The 24,828-nt window shown below is 43.1% G+C and overlaps 1 protein-coding gene across 2 annotated transcripts in view; it reads right to left on the bottom strand.

Moving 5' to 3' along the window:
- The window catches only part of LOC115171668 (TBC1 domain family member 16), a 36,230-nt gene extending 12,095 nt beyond the window's left edge, over positions 1 to 24,135 (bottom strand). The window contains exons 1-10 of one of the 2 annotated variants that reach the window (XM_029728691.1): positions 24,073 to 24,135; positions 23,725 to 23,952; positions 18,818 to 19,018; positions 17,622 to 17,784; positions 17,010 to 17,318; positions 8,202 to 8,396; positions 7,693 to 7,840; positions 7,298 to 7,462; positions 6,816 to 6,964; positions 4,171 to 4,305 (exon numbers count right to left, since the gene is read on the bottom strand). In XM_029728691.1, coding sequence (XP_029584551.1) covers positions 4,171 to 4,305; positions 6,816 to 6,964; positions 7,298 to 7,462; positions 7,693 to 7,840; positions 8,202 to 8,396; positions 17,010 to 17,318; positions 17,622 to 17,784; positions 18,818 to 18,992 — 1,439 coding nt within the window. In that variant the 5' untranslated portion in view covers positions 18,993 to 19,018; positions 23,725 to 23,952; positions 24,073 to 24,135. Of the gene's footprint in view, positions 1 to 4,170; positions 4,306 to 6,815; positions 6,965 to 7,297; positions 7,463 to 7,692; positions 7,841 to 8,201; positions 8,397 to 17,009; positions 17,319 to 17,621; positions 17,785 to 18,817; positions 19,019 to 23,724; positions 24,035 to 24,072 lie in introns of those variants that run through there. The other variant, XM_029728690.1, reaches the window with a different exon arrangement.
- Between the last annotated feature and the right edge of the window lie 693 nt (positions 24,136 to 24,828).

The raw sequence follows: 24,828 nt of genomic DNA, 5'->3' as shown, positions 1-24,828 counted from the left end.
ACAGTGTATGTATATATAGGTAGGGATAAAGTGACTAGGCAACAGGATAGATAATAAACAGTAACAACAGTGTATGTATATATAGGTAGGGATAAAGTGACTAGGTAACAGGATAGATAATAAACAGTAACAACAGTGTATGTATATATAGGTAGGGATAAAGTGACAGGTAACAGGATAGATAATAAACAGTAACAACAGTGTATGTATATGTAGGTAGGGGTAAAGTGACTAGGTAACAGGATAGATAATAAACAGTAACAACAGTGTATGTATATATAGGTAGGGATAAAGTGACTAGGTAACAGGATAGATAATAAACAGTAACAACAGTGTATGTACATATAGGTAGGGATAAAGTGACTAGGTAACAGGATAGATAATAAACAGTAACAACAGTGTATGTATATATAGGTAGGGATAAAGTGACTAGGTAACAGGATAGATAATAAACAGTAACAACAGTGTATGTATATATAGGTAGGGATAAAGTGACTAGTTAACAGGATAGATAATAAACAGTAACAACAGTGTATGTATATATAGGTATGGATAAAGTGACTAGGTAACAGGATAGATAATAAACAGTAACAACAGTGTATGTATATATAGGTAGGGATAAAGTGACTAGGTAACAGGATAGATAATAAACAGTAACAACAGTGTATGTATATATAGGTAGGGATAAAGTGACTAGGTAACAGGATAGATAATAAACAGTAACAACAGTGTATGTATATATAGGTAGGGATAAAGAGACTAGGCAACAGGATAGATAATAAACAGTAACAACAGTGTATGTATATATAGGTAGGGATAAAGTGACTAGGTAACAGGATAGATAATAAACAGTAACAACAGTGTATGTATATATAGGTAGGGATAAAGTGACTAGGTAACAGGATAGATAATAAACAGTAACAACAGTGTATGTATATATAGGTAGGGATAAAGTGACTAGGTAACAGGATAGATAATAAACAGTAACAACAGTGTATGTATATATAGGTAGGGATAAAGTGACTAGGTAACAGGATAGATAATAAACAGTAACAACAGTGTATGTATATATAGGTAGGGATAAAGTGACTAGGTAACAGGATAGATAATAAACAGTAACAACAGTGTATGTATATATAGGTAGGGATAAAGTGACAGGTAACAGGATAGATAATAAACAGTAACAACAGTGTATGTATATATAGGTAGGGATAAAGTGACTAGGTAACAGGATAGATAATAAACAGTAACAACAGTGTATGTATATATAGGTAGGGATAAAGTGACTAGGTAACAGGATAGATAATAAACAGTAACAACAGTGTATGTATATATAGGTAGGGATAAAGTGACTAGGTAACAGGATAGATAATAAACAGTAACAGCAGTGTATGTATATATAGGTAGGGATAAAGTGACTAGGCAACAGGATAGATAATAAACAGTAACAACAGTGTATGTATATATAGGTAGGGATAAAGTGACTAGGTAACAGGATAGATAATAAACAGTAACAACAGTGTATGTATATATAGGTAGGGATAAAGTGACAGGTAACAGGATAGATAATAAACAGTAACAACAGTGTATGTATATATAGGTAGGGATAAAGTGACTAGGTAACAGGATAGATAATAAACAGTAACAACAGTGTATGTATATATAGGTAGGGATAAAGTGACTAGGTAACAGGATAGATAATAAACAGTAACAACAGTGTATGTATATATAGGTAGGGATAAAGTGACTAGGTAACAGGATAGATAATAAACAGTAACAACAGTGTATGTATATATAGGTAGGGATAAAGTGACTAGGTAACAGGATAGATAAACAGTAACAACAGTGTATGTATATATAGGTAGGGATAAAGTGACTAGGTAACAGGATAGATAATAAACAGTAACAACAGTGTATGTATACATAGGTAGGGATAAAGTGACTAGGCAACAGGATAGATAATAAACAGTAACAGTGTATGTATATATAGGTAGGGATAAAGTGACTAGGTAACAGGATAGATAATAAACAGTAACAACAGTGTATGTATATATAGGTAGGGATAAAGTGACAGGTAACAGGATAGATAATAAACAGTAACAGCAGTGTATGTATATATAGGTAGGGATAAAGTGACTAGGTAACAGGATAGATAATAAACAGTAACAACAGTGTATGTATATATAGGTAGGGATAAAGTGACTAGGTAACAGGATAGATAATAAACAGTAACAACAGTGTATGTATATATAGGTAGGGATAAAGTGACTAGGTAACAGGATAGATAATAAACAGTAACAACAGTGTATGTATATATAGGTAGGGATAAAGTGACTAGGTAACAGGATAGATAATAAACAGTAACAACAGTGTATGTATATATAGGTAGGGATAAAGTGACTAGGTAACAGGATAGATAATAAACAGTAACAACAGTGTATGTATACATAGGTAGGGATAAAGTGACTAGGCAACAGGATAGATAATAAACAGTAACAACAGTGTATGTATATATAGGTAGGGATAAAGTGACTAGGTAACAGGATAGATAATAAACAGTAACAACAGTGTATGTATATATAGGTAGGGATAAAGTGACTAGGTAACAGGATAGATAATAAACAGTAACAACAGTGTATGTATATATAGGTAGGGATAAAGAGACTAGTTAACAGGATAGATAATAAACAGTAACAGCAGTGTATGTATATATAGGTAGGGATAAAGTGACTAGGTAACAGGATAGATAATAAACAGTAACAACAGTGTATGTATATATAGGTAGGGATAAAGTGACTAGGTAACAGGATAGATAATAAACAGTAACAGCAGTGTATGTATATATAGGTAGGGATAAAGTGACTAGGTAACAGGATAGATAATAAACAGTAACAACAGTGTATGTATATATAGGTAGGGATAAAGTGACTAGGTAACAGGATAGATAATAAACAGTAACAGCAGTGTATGTGATGAGTCTAAAAAGTTAAGGCAAAAAGGGTCACTGCAGATAGTTAAATAGTTAACCAAATAGCTACCCAGACGAACTATTTAGCAGTCTAATGGCTTGGGGATAGTAGTTCAGGCTCCTGTTGGTTCCAGACTTGGTGCATTGGTACCGCTTGCCGTGTGGTATCAGAGAGAACAGTCTATGACTTGGGTGGCTGGAGTCTGACAATTTTAGGGCCTTCCTTTGACACCGCCTGGTCCTTAATGGCAGGAAGCTTGGCCCCAGTGATGTACTGGGCCGTACACACTACTCTCTGTAGAGCCTTGCAGTCAGATGCCAAGCAGTTGCCAAACCAAGAGGTGATGCAGCCAGTCAAGATGCTCTCAATGGTGCAGCTGTAGAACTTTATAACGATCCGAGGGTCCCTGCCAAATCTTTTCAGCCTCCTGAGGGGGAAGAGGTGTTGTTGTGCCTTCACGACTGTGTTGGAGTGTGTGGACCATGATCATTCCTTAGTGATGTGGACACAGAGGAACTTAAAGCTAATTAACACTATGGCATTAAAACAGAGTAAGCGAATGAATAAGACATATGAAAAGTGGTGAGATAATATTGGGCCATAATAATACATGAGAGTTCTAACCTCCCCCACCTCTACTCTACTTGACCCAGTTACTTTCACCAATACTGAGATCCAGCCATGAGAGTCACTTAAACAGCCTGGTTTTGAAAGCCTTTCGCTCCTCATTTAGGAAGCTATTAGCTGTAAGTATGCATCAGAACTAGTGCTCTAACAACTTACTGGGAGTCAATAAAGCATGAAAGTCATTAGCTAGTTTCCCCCAGGGTTCAGAATATGATATTCATGTACGATATTACCTCCTATGCACTGGACTATGGGATAGGAAAGATGAGAAATTGAAAAGGTGAGGAAGAAAGGGGGGAGAAAAGAGTGGGGAAGAGTGGAGAGAGTGAAATATAGAATAAAGACAGAGAGGAAAGGATATGGATAGAGATGAGAGGAAAGAGGAGCAGTAGGGGAGAGAGTGAAATATAGAATAAAGACAGAGGAAAGGATATGGATAGAGATGAGAGGAAAGAGGAGCGGTAGAGGAGAGAAAGTGTAAGAATGAAAGAAAAATAATGACAGCAGAGAAGAGAGTGGGTAAGAGAATAGAGAGAAAAGAGGGAAATGCCCAGACAGAACCATCTGTCCTGACCTCATGATCTCCACATTGGGGTTGTTCTCTCCCCTGAAGAAGTGGTTGCTGCGGTCTGTTCTCACCACGTCCTTGTCCACAGTGAACTGAACCTTCCTCCAGAAGTCACTGTGCTCCTCAGGACTCATAGACAACCTGGGGATGGCAGGGACAGACACAGGGAGGATGGGGTTTAAACTGGGTTAAATACTGGGGCTATGCACTAATGTCAACCAAACTGAAAGGCAGTTACTCAACTTCAAAAATTTACTTAATTTAACCCTTGATAGGATGTCAGAAAAAGGGTAGGGTGAGGATGTTGGGGCACTGTAAACCACTGAAACAACCTATGATCTAACCCTAACCCCCTTCCCATCACTCTCTGGCTGAGAACCTGGACACTGAGGACCTGACCCCTACCCTAACGAGCAGAGGGGATTTAATTAACACTATTTGTTTTCCATTGAGCCCCGCCAGGAACAATAACACTAGGCCTGATGCAACTTCACGCAACTGTTTACTTTCTGGGTCTGTGTTTGTCTGCCTCTCCCTCGGCGTCTCCTCCCTCACTCCTTCTCTCTCCCAGTCCCTTGATCCCTCTCTCCCAGTCCCTTGTCCCCTCTCCCTCCATGCCTCTCTCTCTCTTCCTCCCTTTCTGGAGAACTGTCAGCAGCTGTACCTGGTCTGCTACCAGAATCCCCTAATCGTGTAACTCAACATTAACATGTAAGACCACAGAGACATCAGACCTTGTAGAAAATAGACGAGCAAACTGAATCAACTCTCCACACCCCTCTCCTCCTCTGGTGTTTGTTCAGAACAGGTATATATTGACATCTCTCTCCTCTCCAGCAGGATCATCCATGTTTAACATCTTCAATAGTACTGGCTACAGCACAGAACATCAAATCAAACAAGCAATAATTGATTCTTCAAAATGTGACTTATATAAATAATCGAATGTTATATTTCCATATAGAACTCAATTATTTCATTAACAAGGGCTGGTCTTTAGTCAGGATCACAAACAGATGATTATAAGGGTGTCATACATGTTCATGACAAGTCTAATCAGTTATGATACCTGCATCATAATGCATTATATCTGCAGGCTTTAAGTAGAGTGGTACCAGTGCCACCACCTTTAGAAGGCAGAGACTGTAGTTCCAGGGTCTTAATGATGAGCCAATGGCCCCTGGAGGCTCAGTCAAGTGTTTTTCCATCAGCCTCATCACATCACAGGAGGAATAGAGCGTCTAATTGGCTGGTTTGGATTACATCTTCTGATGTATTCTAAAGGTTAATATGCCATTCCGCTGAAGACCGGCCAATTATCATATCAATTCTGTGCACTCGTGCGCACACACTTGCGCACACATGCACACTGTGTGGAAGCTTAGGAAGCCTAGCGGTTAAGAGCGTACGGCCATTAACCAAAAAGTCGCTGGTTCGAATATCCAAGCCGACTATGTGAAACATCTGCCAATGTGCCCTTGATCAAGGCACTTAACCCTAATTGCTCCTTTAAGTTGCTCTGGACAAGTGTCTGCTAAATGAGTCAAATGTCAAATGTAAATGTATTGAAAAAAGAGGATTAGGGACAGACATACAGAGAAGTAATGCTGGGAGGTTAAAATAAACTGACTGGTTGCACCTTTTACTCTCTTTTGGTGCGTGTGTGGTGCGTGGTGCGTGCGTGCGTGGTGCGTGCGTGCGTGGTGCGTGCGTGCTGCGTGCGTGCTGCGTGCGTGCTGCGTGCGTGCGTGGTGCGTGCGTGGTGCGTGCGTGCGTGGTGCGTGCGTGCGTGGTGCGTGCGTGCGTGGTGCGTGCGTGGTGCGTGCGTGCGTGGTGCGTGGTGCGTGCGCGGTGCGTGTGTGGTGCGTGTGCGGTGCGTGTGTGGTGCGTGCGTGGTGCGTGGTGCGTGCGTGGTGCGTGCATCGAGCTGTAGCCATCATATTGATAGAATATGAGAATATGATTTGATCAGCGATGACATGTTTTTACCCAGGAGGCCTGTTAATTTACACCCGGCACTCCAATAACACGTTCTGTAATTGTGTCTATTGATTGCTCCATTTGCAAAGTGAAACCACAAGGTGTGTGTGTAACAGTTAGCAGGATATGGCTTGGTGCCACCTTATTCCTTTGTATAAATTAACCACATATGTTCCAGTGTTATGAATGTCCTTCTTTCATAGAAAACAACACACCCACCCACACACGTCGAGAGGCACATGGTCAGCAGCAGTGCAGCTCCCCTGGATGGAGAGCCATTAGTTATAGTAAACCCCCAGCCACCTACGTCCTCTGCTGGATGGAGAGCCATTAGTTATAGTAAACCCCCAGCCACCTACCTCCTCTGCTGGATGGAGAGCCATTAGTTATAGTAAACCCCCAGCCACCTACCTCCTCTGCTGGATGGAGAGCCATTAGTTATAGTAAACCCCCAGCCACCTACCTCCTCTGCTGGATGGAGAACCATTAGTTATAGTAAACCCCCAGCCACCTACCTCCTCTGCTGGATGGAGAGCCATTAGTTATAGTAAACCCCCAGCCACCTACCTCCTCTGCTGGATGGAGAGCCATTAGTTATAGTAAACCCCCAGCCACCTACCTCCTCTGCTGGATGGAGAGCCATTAGTTATAGTAAACCCCCAGCCACCTACCTCCTCTGCTGGATGTGGTGGTACTCGGAGCGTTTCTGCAGTCTCCAGGCCTCTCTCTCCTGGGAGGAGGAGTCACAGCTGTAGTAGTGCAGTAAGAAGGGCCACACCTCCCCGCGGATGGAAGGGTCAATGCCCCCAAAGAAGATGGCCTGAGGGGGGGACAGAGAGGACATGATCAGCCTGGGTAGTAGAAGTCTAGAATTCAACAATGTTAGCTACAGTAACTACACCAGGGTTCCCCAACTGGTGGCCCATCGGCCGAATTAGTGCTGCAGGAGGTTTTATTTGCCCCCCTAGAATCTTTTTTTTCATTTCCATTGTTTGACATAAGACTAAAAACACCAGGAAATCAGCTCCATGTCATTTTTATTTAAGAAATCTGTTCCCAAATATTCCCATGCATAATTGAGAGACACATGATCATATAGAAATGTAAGCAAGTCTGTCAGTCTTCCAAGGTCTTATCCCAGCTACACACTCACCTTGCGTAGCTTGTACTCCTCCTCCACCTGTCCGTTGTGGTTGAGGTGTCGGAGCCAGGTGGTGACGTCCAGGCGGCGGTACAGACGTTCCTCTGGGTGGGTCTCAGCGGACGGCAGGGTGGGCCTCCGGATGGAGAACTGCATACATGACTTCTCATCCACTACCTGGAAGAGAGAGGGAGGAGAAAGAGCAAGATCGATAGGTGGGGGGCAGAGAGAGAGCGAGACAGATGGGTGTGGGGCGGAGAACGAGAGATAAAGGAACTAGCCATTATGCTAACACTGAAATAACATGGTATCTAACCACAATCCTAACACTGAAATAACATGTTATCTAGCCACAATAATAACGCCGAAGTAAGATGGTATCTAGCCACAATGCTAACATGTCTCACCTGGTCTTTGAGCTGGGTCTCTCTGCAGCACTTCCACTGTTGGAAGACCTCAGCCAGCTTGTCCAGACCTGCGTGGTGGAAGTGGAGGACCTTATACTGGCTCTCTCTGCTGGCGATCACCAGCTGACCACTGTTACACGCCTCATCACTGGAATCACAACATACCATTCAAACATACAGAAACACTGGCTGAAAGAAATACACATACAATGTTCCTGCACTGCTAAAACATGGCTTATAACATATACAGCAAACTCTCAGTTGGAGAAGAATTTCAGAAACATTTCCTGGATTGTCAAATACAGTCCTTTTTTTTTAATACATATAGGCCCACTTTCTGAAGTGACTTTTTCATTTTTGTAATCGTTTGAGTTGGACAATGATAATCCTCCCCTTTACCCTCACAGGTCAAACAACACAACTGTACGCAGGTGAGTTGTTATGAGAGTAAAGTTCCTGAGGTCATAAAATATCCAGACATCATGACCCCCCCATGACCCCTGGCTGACCTGAAGAAGAGGCGGAGCGACCTCATGTGACCCAGGTCAACCCGGAACACTCCCCCCAGCTGCTCCAAAGCCAGCACCTTCTGCTGTTCCTCCCACCGCATGCCCTGTGATTGGCTGTTGTTCTCAGAGGGAGCGTGGCTGTCCAGGCTGGAGGCGGAGCTAGCAGAATGGGTCATGGACTCGTCGCACAGCTCCCTGAGAAAATGAGGGGGGAGAAGTTAAGTTGGTTATAGGATCAGATTAACTTACACCCACAACTATTACTGGCTAAATTAAAACAGACCTTAGATCATCGTCTAAGGGAAACTGATGGGACCATGATTTTGGAGAATCATTGCATACAGATGTAATTCTAACAACACATAAGCAATAGATATGGCAAACAGGGTCCAGAGGGCTATGTACTGCCTGTAACTAGTGTTGAATATCAGGAGTCTATTTACTGCCCTGTTGTGGTCCCTTGTTTAATGTCCTGGGATTGTTCTTGCTTAGACCATGGGACAGAGAATGAGAAGAATGCATGGCGGTTACTGTGCAGGGGGGAACCACGCACGTCTCACACACACACAGTGCATACATCAGAAACTGTGCACACACACAAATCACAGCGTCTGCCTTCCAATTTCCCCAGTCATTCCCCCACGGCCACTGTAACCCGAGCTGGGGGTTCCTCTACTGCGTTAACACACACACACACACACACACACACAAACTGGGTAAGGGGGTAAATCAAACTATTAAACAACCAAAACACACCCCAAGACACGTCTCGGAGAGCCAGACCTGAGAAGCACAGTGATGTATTAATTGCAAATGGGGCCAGTAAACACAAGTCAATAATATGGAAAAACATTTACATTTAAATGCTGTTTCCTTGTATGCTGATGGAACAGTATTTCTCTAAGTCCATAATAAATACAAACAGCCTATTGGTCCCATGAGAGGAGCCAGAGCTGGTCACTTTCAAACTAAATCAATGGTTGTGAATTGATCATGTCTCGGGTTGTCACATACCTGTATATGGGAATATAATGTGAGATCCATCAAGAAAGCAAGGTCTCCCCTCATTGGTCAGATTCCCTGCCCTCTGGATCATGTATCAACCTGTGTTCAAATACTATTTGAAATCTTTCAAATATTTTGAGCCTTTGCTTAAGCCTGTCCGGAGTGCCAGGTGAGTGGGCTTTGCAGATTTGGGACTTTTCTACCGGTTCCATTGCAACAGGAAATCTCAATCAAGCCCTGCAGAAGCATTTGAAATGATTTTTAAGTATTTGAACCCAGGTCTGAGTCATAGGCCTATTGTATTACATTGAGGTGCTGAGAGAACATACAGAAACCAAAAGTCTCACACTTAATGGTCTGCTTGAATAAAACCTGGCAACATTTGATTGATTAAAACATTGTCTCAAAGGAATATTTAAACTGCGAGATATTGCTAAGCTAACTGTCCCTGGTCTTTCCAGTTAACTAATCAGCATCAACAGAAGGTGTTGAACACGGACCTGTTTTAAATGTCGTCTACTTAATCAATGAAGCGAAGATAGCTTACGCTAACATAACAGTGGGTGCTTACGGAGAGGTTTTAAATGCCATCTACCTCATCAGTGGATCTCAATTAGCTAATGCTAAATGTTCACACTAATAGCTGATGCTTTTCTCTATAGCGACTACACTATAGCCTATGTATACAGTGTTATACACAGACTATGCACTGCGTGGACAAAACATTAGTAACACCTGCTCTTTCCATGACAGACTGAATCCAGGTGAAAGCTATAACCCCTTATTGATGTCACTTGTTAAATCCACTACAATCAGTGTAGATGAAAGGAAAGAGACAGGTTAAAGAAGGATTTTCAAGCTCTGAGACAATTGAGGCATGGATTGTGTATGTGTGGCATTCAGAGGGTGAATGCACAAGACAAAAGATTTAAGTGACAAGAACTGCAACGGTGCTGGGTTTTTCATGCACAACAGTTTCCGGTGGGTATCAAGAATGGTCCACCACCCAAATGACATCCAGCTAATTTGACAACTTTGGGAAGCATTGGAGTCAACATGGGCCAGCATCCCTGTGGAACGCTTGACACCTTGTAGAGTCCATGCCCCGACAAATTGAGGCTGTTCTGAGGGCAAAAAGTGGTGGGGGGGGGTGCAACTCAATATTAGGAAGGTGTTCTTAATGTTTAGCACACTCAGTATATGTCAACAGCATGTTTTGATGGAAAAGCTGTTTTAATGGCATGTCCCTCGTCAGGGGAGCTACAGCTACAAGCTCCCCACCTACATGATGCTCTACCCTAGGGACAGAGCTCTGGCGTCACCCTGAGAACCAGAGCCTGGGGCTCAACCCCCATGGTCCCTAAACTCAATGAATAATGTGGCTGTTGAGCATGTAGAAGAGACTACACTTCTTGGTGTTCTATTAGATTGTAAACTGTCAAGGGCAAAGCATATTGATTGCATTGTTGTAAAGATGGGGAGAGGTCTGTCTGTGATAAAGAGATGCTCAGATTTTTTTACATCACATGCAACCAAACAGTTGTACGGTCAGGTGCGGCAAAAAGATACCTAGAAAAGCTGCAGCTGGCACAGAACAGAGCAGCACGTCTGGCCCTCAAATGTACATGGAGCGCCAATGTCAATAATATGCATATCAGTCGCTCCTGGCTCAGAGTGGACGAGAGATTGACTGAGTCACTGTCGATCATTGTAAGAAATATTGATGTGTTGAAAGTACCAAATTGTCTTTTCAGCCAGTTATCACAGCTCAAAAACCCAGTCCCCAAGTAAGAACAGAGGCTGGGAAAATGACTACATGGTAACTCAGGCAAGAAATATGAAACACCTGAAGGAACAACGTGGACTGTGAAGAGACACACACTAACACAGTTTTCTTTAGATGTTTTAAATGTAGCTTTACATTAGTGTTCTTATCTATTAGTGTTCTTATCTATTAGTGTTCTGCATGTTGTCATGTTCTATGTTGTGTGGCTGCTGCTTTTTCAGCAGCTAATGGGGATCTGAATTAAATACACTAATACGCAAAAATTTCAACGATTTTACTGAATTACAGTTCATATGAGGAAATCAGTCAATTGAAACAAATTCATTAGGCCCTAATCTATGGATTTCACATTACTGGGACTACAGAAACACATCCGTTGGTGACAGATACCTTAAAGAAGATGTAGGGGCGTGGATCAGAAAACCAGTCAGTATCTGGTGTGACCACCATTTGCTTCATGCAACGCAACACACCTCCATCGCATAGAGTTGATCAGGCTGTTGATTGTGGCCTGTGGAATGTTGTCCCACTCCTCAATGGCTGTGCGAAGTTGATGGATATTGGCAATAACTGGAACACGCTGTAGTATGCATAGATCCAGAGCATCCTAAACATGCTCAGTGTGTGACATGTCTGGTGAGTATGCAGGCCATGGGAGAACTGGAACATTTTCAGCTTCCAGGAATTGTGTATAGATCCTTGTGACATGGGGCAGTAAATAATCATGCTGAAACATGAGGTGATGGCGGCAGATGAATGGCACGACAATGGGCCATAGGATCTTGTCATGGCATCTCTGTGCATTCAAAATTGCCATCGATAAAATGTAATTGTGTTTGTTCATAGCTTATGTCTGCCCATACCATAACCCCACCATGGGACACTCAGTTCACAACGTTGACATCGGCAAACCACTCGCCCACACGACGCCAACTGACCGTTACAGTTGAAACTGGGATTAATCCATGAAGAGCACACTTCTCCAGCGTGCCAGTGGCCATCGAAGGTGAGAATTTGCCCCCTGAAGTTGGTGAACTGCAGTCAGGTCAAGCCTCTGGTGAGGACGACCAACACGCAGATGAGCTTCCCTGAGACGGTTTCTGACAGTTTGTACAGAAATTCTTCGGTTGTGCAAATTCACAGTTTCATCGGCTGTCTGCGTGGCTGGTCTCAGACGATCCCGCAGGTGAAGAAGCCAGATGTGGAGATCCTGGGCTGGCATGGTTACACGTGGTCTGCGATTATGAAGCCGGTTGGGCTCTGCCAAATTCTCTAAAACAATGTTGGCGGTGGCTTATGGTAGAGAAATTAACATTAAATTATCTAGCAACAGCTCTGGTGGACATTCCTGCAGTCAGCATGCCAATTGCATGCTCCCTCAAAACATCTGTGGAGTTGTGTTTTGTGAAGAAAAATGTCCCCAGCATAAGGTAATGATCATGCTATTTAATCAGCTTCTTGATATGCCAGACCTATCAGGTGGATGGATTATCTTGACAAAGGAGAAATGCTCACTAACAGGGATGTAAACAAATTCGTGCACAAAATTTGAGAGAAAAAAGCTTTTTGTTCGTATGGAAAATGTCTGATCTTTTATTTCAGCTCATGAAACAGGGGACCAACACATTACGTGTTGCGTTCATATTTTTGTTCAGTATAAAAACATCCAATCAAAACTCTGGGGAGGGCAGGGAGAAGAGGAGAGCTAAAAATAAAATAGGTTTAATGTTATATAAATATATTACTGTACATTTACATGGAAATTCACTATCATTTAATTACCTATGTTTAGGATTCTAACAATTGTACAGGGCAGCAAAATACTTTTGAGATATATTATGAATTTAAAGAGTTTTAAAGATAAAGAAAAATAATAGCAATTTTGTCCTACAGACGCACTACATTCAGTGGTTTAGAATACTGTACTGGAGCCATATAGATGCTGTACTGGAGCCATATACAGTTGAAGAAGGAAGTTTACATACACCTTAGCCAAATACATTTAAACTCAGTTTCACAATTCCTGACATTTAATCCTAGTAAAGATTCCCTGTCTTAGGTCAGTTAGGATCACCCCTTTATTTTAACAATGTGAAATGACAGAATAATAGTAGAGAGAATTGTTTATTTCAGCTTTTATTTATTTCATCACATTCCCAGTGGGTCAGAAGTTTACATACACTCAATTATTATTTGGTAGCATTGCTTTTAAATTGTTTAACTTGAATCAAACAGTTCGGGTAGCCTTCCACAAGCTTCCCACAATAAGTTGGGTGAATTTTGGCCCATTCCTCCTGACAGAGCTGGTGTAACTGAGTCAGGTTTGTAAGCCTCCTTGCTCACACACACTTTTCCAGTTCTGCCCACACATTTTCTATAGGATTGAGGTCAGGGCTTTGTGATGGCCACTCCAATACCTTGACTTTGTTGTCCTTAAGCCATTTTGCCACAACTTTGGAAGTATGCTTGGGGTCATTGTCCATTTGGAAGACCCATTTGCGACCAAGCTTTAACTTCCTGACTGATGTCTTGAGATGTTGCTTCAATATATCCACACAATTTTCCTGCCTCATGATGCCATCTATTTTGTTAAGTGCACCAGTCCTTCCTGCAGCAAAGCACCCCCACAACATGATGCTGCCACCCCCGTGCTTCACGGTTGGGATGGTGTTCTTTGGCTTGCAAGCCTCCCCCTTTTTCCTCCAAACATCACAATGGCCATTATGGCCAAACAGTTCTATTTTTGTTTCATCAGATCAGAGGACATTTCTCCAAAAAGTACAATCTTTGTCCCCATGTGCAGTTGCAAACCATAGTCTGGCTTTTTTATGGCGGTTTTGGAGCAGTGGCTTCTTCCTTGCTGAGTGGCCTTTCAGGTTATGTCAATATAGGGTTCGTTTTACCGTGGATATAGATACTTTTGTACCGGTTTCCTCCAGCATCTTCACAAGGTCCTTTGCTGTTGCTCTGGGATTGATTTGCACTTTTTGCACCAAAGTATGTTCATCTCTAGGAGACAGAACGCATCTCCTTCCTGAGCGGTATGACGGCTGCATGGTCCCATGGTGTTTATACTTGCGTACTATTGTTTGTACAGATGAACGTGGTACCTTCAAACGTTTGGAAATTGCTCTCAAGGATGAACCAGACTTGTGGAGGTCACAATTTTGTTTCTGAGGTCTTGGCTGATTTCTTTTGATTTAACCATGATGTCAAGCAAAGAGGCACTGAGTTTGAAGGTATGCCTTGAAATCCAACCACAGGAACACCTCCAATTGACTCAAATGCTCAGAAGCTTCTAAAGCCATGACATCATTTTCTGGAATCTTCCAAGCTTCTGACCCACTGGAATTGTGATACAGTGAATTATAAGGGAAATAATCTGTCTGTAAACAATTGTTGGAAAAATGACTTGTGTCATGCACAAAGTAGATGTCCTAACCGACTTGCCAAAACTATAGTTTGTTAACAAGAAATTTGAGAGGTGGTTGAAAAAACGAGTTAATGGCTCCAACCTAAGTGTTTATAAACTTCCGACTTCAACTGTAGATGCTGTACTGGAGCCATATAGACGCTGTACTGGAGCCATATAGACGCTGTACTGGAGCCATATAGATGCTGTACTGGAGCCATATAGATGCTGTACTGGAGCCATATAGATGCTGTACTGGAGCCATATAGATGCTGTACTGGAGCCATATAGATGCTGTACTGGAGCCATATAGACGCTGTACTGGAGCCATATAGACGCTGTACTGGAGCCATATAGACGCTGTACTGGAGCCATATAGACGCTGTACTGGAGCCATATAGACGCTGTACTGGAGCCATATAGACGCTGTACTGGAGCCATATAGACGCTGTACTGGAGCCATATAGACGCTGTACTGGAGCCATATAGACGCTGTACTGGAGCCATATAGACGCTGTACTGGAGCCATATAGACGCTGTACTGGAGCCATATAGACGCTGTACTGGAGCCATATAGACGCTGTACTGGAGTCATATAGACGCTGTACTGGAGCCATATAGATGCTGTACTGGAACAACTAATAGCTTAACCATATAGATGAGTTTCAAAAGTGTGAAACAATAATAGCATTGTGAACACGTATGCATGCACACACAAGTTACAATACACACTCTCCCACACACCAACATAATGTACTCTCTTGCTTTCTTACACACTCTTTCTCCCTCTCCCCACTCACTTCCTTACACACAGGTTATTTCTCTCTGCATGATTCCTAGTGACATGTTTCCAGTCCCAGGCCCCTTAACAGTGTGAATTAAAGCTGAGAGCTGTGCTGTTCCATAGGGGTTGCTGCTGCCTGTAGGCCCGGACCAGACCACTCTCCATTCCTCTAATCCACCCAGTTGACACACAGCCCAGCACAACAACTCCAGGAGCGGGGAGGAATCAAAGAGCGTTTCACACAGACCCAGGGAGGGAGGGAGTGAAGAGGGGGAGAGGAAGTACAGGGTGAAAAAAATTGAGATTGGGTTAAAGAGAAACATTAGCGAAGGATAAAGAGAGAGAGCGAGAGAACGAGTGAAAGAACGAGTGAAAGAACGAGTGAAAGAACGAAAGAAAGAGGGAGAGAGGGAGAGGAAGAAAAGGTTAGAGGCAGTGCAAGAGAAAGCTGCCAAGTCACACACTAACTGCACTTACAGTGTTAAATAGACAAACACACATTTCAAACTCCCTCATCCTGGGCTGTGTTTCTGGCCAAATACCTCTGTGTGGAAACGACCTCTGAGGGATGTATAAAGGAGAATGGCCATAAGGTCAGTACAGCAACATGATAGTGGTTTAGTCCAGATGGTTTAGTTGGTTGGAACAGACTGTTGGCAAAAGCAAGGCTGTCGGTAGAATTCCTGCATGGACCACATGATGAATGTGTGTGCTAACTGCTAACTGCTAACTAAGCTGCTTTAATTGGATTGATTTAGCGAAGGACAATGTGTGTGTTTTGGCCCATGTTGCCAATAAGAACCTGAATCTACTGGATATTACCATAACCTTGTAATTATCTGCTTTAACAGCCCTTTCTCTCCCTACAGAGTGCACACATCCAGCCTTGGGAGGCAGTAATAGTTAAGAAATTCTCATTTACAGACTTGCCTAGTTAAATAAAGGTTTAATTTAAAAAATGCTGTGTGAAGTGTGAACCTCCCCCAATGACAGTAAGCGTACACTTATCCTCTTCTCTGTGGCTCCACCATGTGGTAGGTTTGGCCTATTACAACTACCTCGATCTGGTGAGAAATTCTATCTTGTGAGGTGAGAAACTGGCATCTGGAGTGTGGGTTCAACATTATTCAAGGTTACAGCCTTTAAACACAGACAACTGTTGCTGCTCTCTCGCTCTCTTTTTTAAACTCTTTTATAAAGTGGTGGGGAAACGATCAAATTGCCAGTTACCTAAAATAAGCATATGATATTTACGCAAATGGGTTGAAGGTTCTTGTTTGCATTCAGGTAGTCAGTTTCAAATATGTATTTAACAAGTTGGATGCTTCTCTACCCAAATAATTGGAAAAGCATTTCTGTCATGTGCTTATATGCTTAAACTATTTCAATGTCTCCACTGCAAGATAAGACGCCAATATTGAGCGTCTGAACTGACAGAGACTGGATTCAATACATACATAAATTATAAATACCATGGAAACTACAGCTCCATTTGTGCCCTGCATATCAATAGCTACCTCGCATAGATAATTCACACAAATCCAACTGACAATAACTGGAATTTTTCCCACCAAAACACCCTATTCGTATCTATGTCTAACACAAGTCACAAACAAATACGTACACATTACACACCTGCATTCAAATACTGAAATCTTTCAAATACTTTTACTATTTGCATTAGCCTGACTTTTTCTATTGGTTTAATGACAACATGCAAACTCAATCAAGCCCTGATAAAGTATTTGAAATGATTTAAATTACAATTTGAACCAAGGTCTGTATTATCCACACACACAAACCCATCCCCTCCCAGCCCACCTGCTCTCGTTGTCCAGGAACACAGAGCCGCTGCTCTCAAAGAGGGACTCGCTGACGGGCGACAGGCAGAAGGGTGAGGAGAAGGTGGTGTCCGAGTCCGAGCCCATGGTGCTGTCCCTGCTCACCTCGTCAGCCGACAGCTCACAGGACCCCTCATCCCCCTCAGACTGGGGCTGCTGGGGAGGAGGGGGCTCTATGCTGGCCTCCAGACCCAGGCCCCCTCCATTCCCAGTTCCGCTCCCGATCCTCTCCTCCTCCTCCTCCCGGTCCTCATCTTCCTCCTGGGCGGGAGGGTGTCGGGAGTGGGGCCTGCAGGTAGGGTTAACATTACAGTGTTACAGTAAAATAGTTTTTTTCAGAAGATGAAATTCAGTTAGATAAGACCAGATGGAAATTAAGTACCATCCTGAAACAGTGTTCAGCTATATTACAAAAAGTTCAGGCTCAGTTGTCAGGATACAAGCAGTTATCACAATAAAACTAGTTACTGCAATAAAACCTGTTACAGCGATACAAGCCGTTTTCACGATAACACCAGTTATTGCAATATCACCAGTTATTGCAATATCACCACCTACAGAAGTCCATTACGTTCCCCTCTCCCCACTCTACCTGCGGGGCCTGCGCCGAGCGTTCCTGCGGACAGGTGAGCTCTCTGGGGTGATGTAACGCAGGGCCTCCTCGTCCTGTTTCTGGATGCGGGAGTTGGGAACCCAGGTTAGGATCAGAGTGGTTCCCAGGCTCTCATCCTTCTCCATGTGCACACACAGGTACCCTGAGGAGAGAAGGGAGTCATGAGAGAGATGGAGAAACATGGCCGCAAACACACAGGAACACAGACATGTGGACAAGAGCACAAATGAGATCACACACTCACCCTGATGAGATCATATCATCAGAGGATTGGAGACAGGTTGAGAAAGAGAGGACACACACAAGAAAACACAAGCACCGAAGTCACCTGAGAAGATCACACTATAAGATAAAAGGATCCCTGAACCAAGTCAGTTCTCCTCAGGACAAAACCTTCTTCCCATGAACCAGAAGTCAGTCAGATAGATAGATATACCAAATCTGGAGTAAATCTGACTTATGGTTCATGGGAAAAAGATTTTGGCCTGAGAACTATAATAGATTAGACATCTATAACCTTAATAAGTTGATACACAAACATACTGTCCATAGCTAACATACCATACCATGATGGAAGAGGTGGCAAAGCAGTGGCATACTGTACGTGGAAACATTACTAGGTATGACACTAAACAAGTGAGACAAAGAGGAAATAACCTGAAAAGAAGATAAGATCTGACTCATGAACAAACAAGGAGATGCAGAGGCGAGAGATAATGAACCATACAGTCTCATATCTCTCAGGTGAGAGTTCATCTGTACATGGTGGAAAGAGAGAGAGACACTATAGGACACACTGGGAAGAGAACAACAGCAGAGGAATAGGTGAACGCTATAGTCATAGCTGGGGCCTGTTCAGGAGGATGTAATGTTACAGAACATTCCATTAGAAATGTATGGTGTAGAACTAATATGATTGTGTCAGGTAGAATAGGGAATTGTGTTAGTGCTATTCATTACATGTCTGTGATGTTCAGAATAGTTCAGCTCACTGAATACACCCCAGGGTTGTATGTATTAGGCACCAAATGCAAGAAAATGGACTGAAACAGGAAGGGACTGCCTGAACTTGTCCGATATGAAATGCTCTTCTCCGTTGCAAAGACGTTCGCTACGGTGTGCCCTAATGAATAGGACCCTTATGTAGGGGACTCCTAGACAGCTATATACTGTACCTGGGTGGTGTTCGGGCAGGCCCGGCAGGGGCTCGGCAGGGTGTACACACACATTGTTCTTGGAGAAGATGATTTCTCCGTCCAAGCTGTTCCGCGACCCCGCCGACCCTGGGTTAAAGGTCAGGAGGTCCGAGGCCTTGGAGGAGGCGCGTCGCAAGAGCCGACCGAGAGACATCTACACCAGGACTCTGCGCCCATCCTCTGGAGTGGGGGGAGGAGGAAAGGTGAGAGAGGGGGACAGGGATGGAGAGAGACCGAATCAGGTCAGAATGGAGGAGATGGGGCACTAGTGTCTTACAGTACGACATTTGCCTATTCAAATTAACAAATCATATATACAGTGCCTTCGGAAAGTATTCAAACCCCTTGACTTTTTCTCCATTTTGTTACGTTACAGCCTTATTCTAAAATGTATTAAATATTATTTTTCCCCTATACAATCTATACAATACCCCATAATGACAAAGCAAAAACAGGTTTTTATAAATGTTAGCTAAATTATTAAAAATAACTGAAATATCACATTTATATATTCCTTAATTCCATTATTTTTACTTTTAGGTTGTGCGTATTGTGTGTATTGTTGTGAATTGTTAGATATTACTGCACTGTTGGAGCTAGGAACACAAGCATTTCGCTACACCCGCAATAACTTCTGCTAAACGTGTATGTGACAAATACAATTTGATTTGATTTACATAAGTATTCAGACCCTTTACTAAGTACTTCGTTGAAGCACCTTTGGCAGCGATTACAGCCTCGATTCTTCTTGGGTATGACGCTACAAGCTTGACACACCTGTATTTGGGGAGATTCTCCCATGCTTTGTTTTGGCTGTACGCTTAAGGTCGTTGTCCTGTTGGATGGTGAACCCTTGCCCCAGTTGGAGGTCCTGAGCAGGTTTTCATCAAGGATCTCTGTGTACTTTGCCCCGTTCATCTTTCCCTCGTTCCAAACTAGTCTCCCAGTCCCTGCCACTGAAAAACATCCCCACAGCATGATGCTGCCACCACCATGCTTCACCGTTGGGATGGTGCCAGGTTTCATCCAGATGTGACGCTTGGCATTCAGGCCAAAGAGTTCAATCTTGGTTTCATCAGACCAGAGAATCTTGATTTTGTGTATGAAAAGAAACAAATAGAGCTAAGCACAGGCAAGATCCTAGAGGAAAACCTGGTTCAGTCTGCTTTCCAGACACTGGGAGACAATTCACTTTTCAGCAGGACAATAACCTAAAACACAAGGTCAAATATACACTGCGGTTGCTTATCAAGATGCCATTAAATGTTTCAATGTGGCCTAGTTACAGTTTTGACTCAAATCTACTTCAAAATCTATGGCAAGAATTGAACATGGCTAAAATAATAATGTGCAAATATTGTACAATCCAGGTGTGCAAAGCTTTTAAAATGTCCTAACATTTCTAAAAACATGTTCTCACTTTGTCATTATTATTGTGTGTAGATGGGTGTGAAAAATATTTTATTCATTTTTACTTCAGGCTATAACATAAATCGAGGGGTGTGAATACTTTCTGAAGGCAACGTATATAATCATACACGGCAAAGCTAACTCTTTTACAGTTTGAGCTTTCATTTAAAGGCAGTGACAGACATTTGTACTCAAGTTACACTGTGATGTTTGTATAGTATTAGTGTGTTCTTACCCAACAAGTCAACCCTGGCATGCAACAAAAATTCACAGTTAGTGTTTTCCTATGCCACGTCAACTATCTTGACTCAGACACTTACTTGGCTCTGTTAGTGTAGGCGTGTGTGTGCAAGTGTGTCCCCCACCTTGAATAAACAAACACACACACACACACACACACACACACACACACACACACACACACACACACACACACACACACACTACAGAAACCTGGTCAATCATTCTATGTGAATTCCTAGTCTGTTATTAGGAGCTAACAGATGTCAGCATCTATGGCTATTCTCAACATGTCACACAACTGTGCACTATGACTGGTCTCACATGCCAGACTCATAGCTTTCACAGTGGCTGATGAAAGAGACTACACTATGACTGGTCTCACATGCCAGACTCATAGCTTTCACAGCAGCTGATGAAAGAGACTACACTATGACTGGTCTCACATGCCAGACTCATAGCTTTCACAGTGGCTGATGAAAGAGACTACACTATGACTGGTCTCACATGTCAGACTCATATCTTTCACAGTGGCTGATGAAAGAGACTTCACTATGACTGTAAATAAAATCATTTTGCAGTTCATTCCTGTCAACCTTTCTGCTATGACTGGAAATGGCCACTATCGCTACTGGCATATCAGTGTTACTCCATACTGTGTAAGTTCCTCTGTGCGACCCTATGATAATGTAGCCTAGCTCCCTATCACTACAGTCTATGACATCGGCCATATTCCCAGGGCCCCACTACTCCTGAATGTGTGGAATGTTCCCTCCTTTTCCTCTTCCTCAGAACCCTGAGTCATGACCTGTGACCCAAATGGCACCCTATCCCCTATATGGTGCACTACTTTAGTCCAGAGCCCTATGTGCCGAAGTAGAAAGTAGTGCGCTACATAGAGAATAGAGTGCCATTTGGGAGGTAGCCATGTTTAGCTCCTCTGATTAACTCTATGCCCCACGACTTCCTGTTAACAGGGCTCCAGGGTGACGCTTCCCCTCTCCCAATACTAACCATAACCATTTGTGGGGGAAATGCAAAACTGACACAAGATCAGCATCGAGGGGTAACTTCACCCTACTGGCTTATCAGGACTCGGACAGGAAGTCTTCTACCCCGAAATCCGGGCAAGGCCAGTGAGTATGTACTGTAGCCTCGTCCCAGATATGTTTGTGCCGTCTTGCCAACTGCTATGGTCTTTGGACTGACAATGATCATAGGAGTTGGCAGGACAGCACAAACAGACCGGGTACCAGGCTAGGGAGAGTGAGTGAGGTTCCTAGGAATGCAACAAATGTACTCATTTGGCCGGGTACAATGATTAAGTTTCTCTCTTAGGCTACCTTTCTGAGAACACTGCATGTACACAATATACTTCAGTACTACAACCATCCTAAAATCACTCTGGCCATAGCGCTGAGCTGCTCACATGAACATTTACATGGTAACTGCTTACAGAACAAAGCCAATCCATTGAATCCACTTGCAAATGAGCAGTAGTAAACGAGGCTGAACTCACTATACCAGGTGTTCAGTGTCAACCATACCCCCCTGGACCTTCCAGCCATACCTCAGCAGATTAAAGCTACATTTCATAGTCCATTTTTCTCCTTCTGGTCACCCCAGACAACAGCTACCCCTAACCAGTTGATAGACAGTGGAGATCTCCACCAAAACAGGGAAGTTAGAGGTTATTTGGTGGTAAAACAGCTATAAGCAGTTCTCTGTGTGTATCCATAGCCTGAGGTTATTCTGGTGGGTATGATAGCAGCAGGGCGAGAAGAGGTCAGAGTGTGATATGATTCCATATTCAGCATGTGACTAAGCAGGGAGCCTGACTGATATAGCACAATGCTCTCTCCTTCTTCCATGCTGTCATCACCTCAGTGTGTGTTCACACATTGCCTTGTCTCCTCCACTTTAGCCTCTGTCACCTCACACTGGTCCTACTGTAGCATTCCAACATGGAGACATCTTTCCAAAGAACGTGTTACTCTCCTGTGAGTGTGAAGTCTGCATTCGGTCATCATTCATTCTGTAGCCATTCATCTCATTTAGTATTCATCTCCTTCTGCCTTGCTGTATGGAGTTGTTTTGTTCAGAAAAACTTCAAACCAAACAGTCCTAAGGATTTTCTGAGACAACTAAACGTTCCCCAACGAGATTACAGAGCGAGTGTATCAGCACAGTATCCCACTGTGTCCTGCCAGCCTCAATGACTATAAACGCAGAGGATTCCAGTGCCTCAGATCAGTGGGTCCAAGTTCACCTCCGGGCCACGCTAACAAACTAGTCAGGTTGCTGACATTTGAATAGAGGAGGCTTCCATAATTAACTGCCTCTCCCGTTCATCTGGATTGTGACACCAAAACCACTGCCTGGGGGGCAGCAAAGACTTTAAATAACCACACGCACTCTCAGTGAGCTGCAATCCCTCAGGCTGACTCACTTCCATGAGGAAAAAGTCAATAGACTATGTATCAGACACAGACAGAGCAATAAGTATTCTGTTTACATTTGACCTAGTAAAGTAGAGCTTGAATAGAAGTAGCCTAGGTGAGACAACTCGGATGGGAGCTGAAAATGGTTGGCTTGGCCCACCTTCCCAAATCACATTCACAAGGCATAGGCCTAGAGATTGATCCTGTTATAGCTATAAACAGATAGATATGAAGTCAATGAGATAGCCATATGGAAATTATAGCTGTAAGCTATCAATAGCCTACGCGACATAGGAAGAGGAAAATCCTGAAGAGTGGCGTGCCGTCCGTGATGACGAGACTACATCAACTATTGACACATTGTTTCAATGACAGGAAACATCCATTTGACAGGAGGATGGAACAGCGGGATTCTCGCTGCCGCAGCATTATTTTTCACGGGCCCGGTCCTTCTCCTGCCTCTCCGACATTGCTATCGGTTTAGCCGGGCAGGGATTTTATCTGTAGTTAAGCCTACCATCACGAATACATATTTTAGTCTAGCTGGCTGGCCTATGTACTCAAATTTCTCCCCATCACATGCAGTGCACATCCCGACCAACCCGTATAGTTCGCCAAAGGAATAGCCTAGCCTAGGAAATAAGGGGTCGTGTAGGCTACAAACACCATAACCTTATCCATAATAAACGAGGTCGTTTGATTCCTTCTCGGTCATCGGTGTACACCTGTGCGAGCAGAGGACTTAATAAATAAATGCACTCAAAAACACAGGCGATGCGGTCTTTGCTTTCTCACCCTCTGTTCCACCCGAGACTACTGTCTTTTCCGCTTATCCATTCCGAAGCGATGTTTCTGGTGGTTGTATCCGTGTAGTTTGAGGTCACGTCTTCGGTATTTTGTTACGCGGTGTGCGTGTTTGTATCCGTGCGGTCTTTCTCTACCGCACGCGGAGCTGCTATGTTTCTCTAACCCAACCCCCAAATTCCTCCGCTTCCGGGATGGCAGACTGGATAAAGGCTGCTTCTGTGAAAGCACGGACCAGTCAACTATTAGGATCACATTACATTTGGAAGTATGTTTGTCTTATTAGCAAAAGCAAATGATCGTCAACACATCACAATGATATATCTAAGTAAGGCTAACCTTTTATCATAGTATGACGTTTTAGAGGTCAATGCCGAAAGCTTCACTGCAGTTGGCTGATCCTGAACTCACATGAGCATCATCAGGACCAGTGGAGTCGAAGCATCATGACGCGGATCTCAGATGTCCCGCTGGAACTCTATATATGGCAGGTAAACCACTAGCAGCAAGGACAATGAGCAATCATTTAAACAATCATTTAAACATTTAATCATTTAAACATTTAATCATTTAAACAATAAACAGCACATCTCAAAATGACTATTTCAAAACAAGGTATTTCGAGGCCAAACAATAACAAAAAAGAATTTAAAACATAAGCTAACATAACCATACTACAGGTATGATATTTTGTACAATTCAGAATTGTTTACAATGTGTAACTGTATTGAGCTTAACTGCACTGAGTTATAAGGCAGATGTTCCAGATGGGAAGACTATTTTTATTTAACTAGACAAGTCAGAACTAATTATTATTTAAAATGACCGCCTACCCCGGCCAAACCCGGACGACGCTGGGCCAATTGTGCGCTGCCCTATGGGACTTCCAATCACAGCCGGAAGTGATACAGCCTGGAATCGAACCATGGTCTGTAGTGATGCCTCTAGCACTGAGAAGCAGTGCCTTAGACCGCCCTCGGGACTATGAAGTAGATTAAGAAAGAGATAATTGACTGCACATTCAAACACTGAGTGGTGACAGCTCACTAATAGGAGAACATGAGAAACAATGCTTAGCTTAGGAGAAACAAACCC

The sequence above is a fragment of the Salmo trutta genome, chromosome 32 (assembly GCF_901001165.1).
Source record: "Salmo trutta chromosome 32, fSalTru1.1, whole genome shotgun sequence".
Lineage (NCBI taxonomy): Eukaryota > Metazoa > Chordata > Actinopteri > Salmoniformes > Salmonidae > Salmo > Salmo trutta.
The sequence above is the reverse complement of the archived record's forward strand: the minus strand, read 5'-3'. Positions and strand labels throughout refer to the sequence as shown.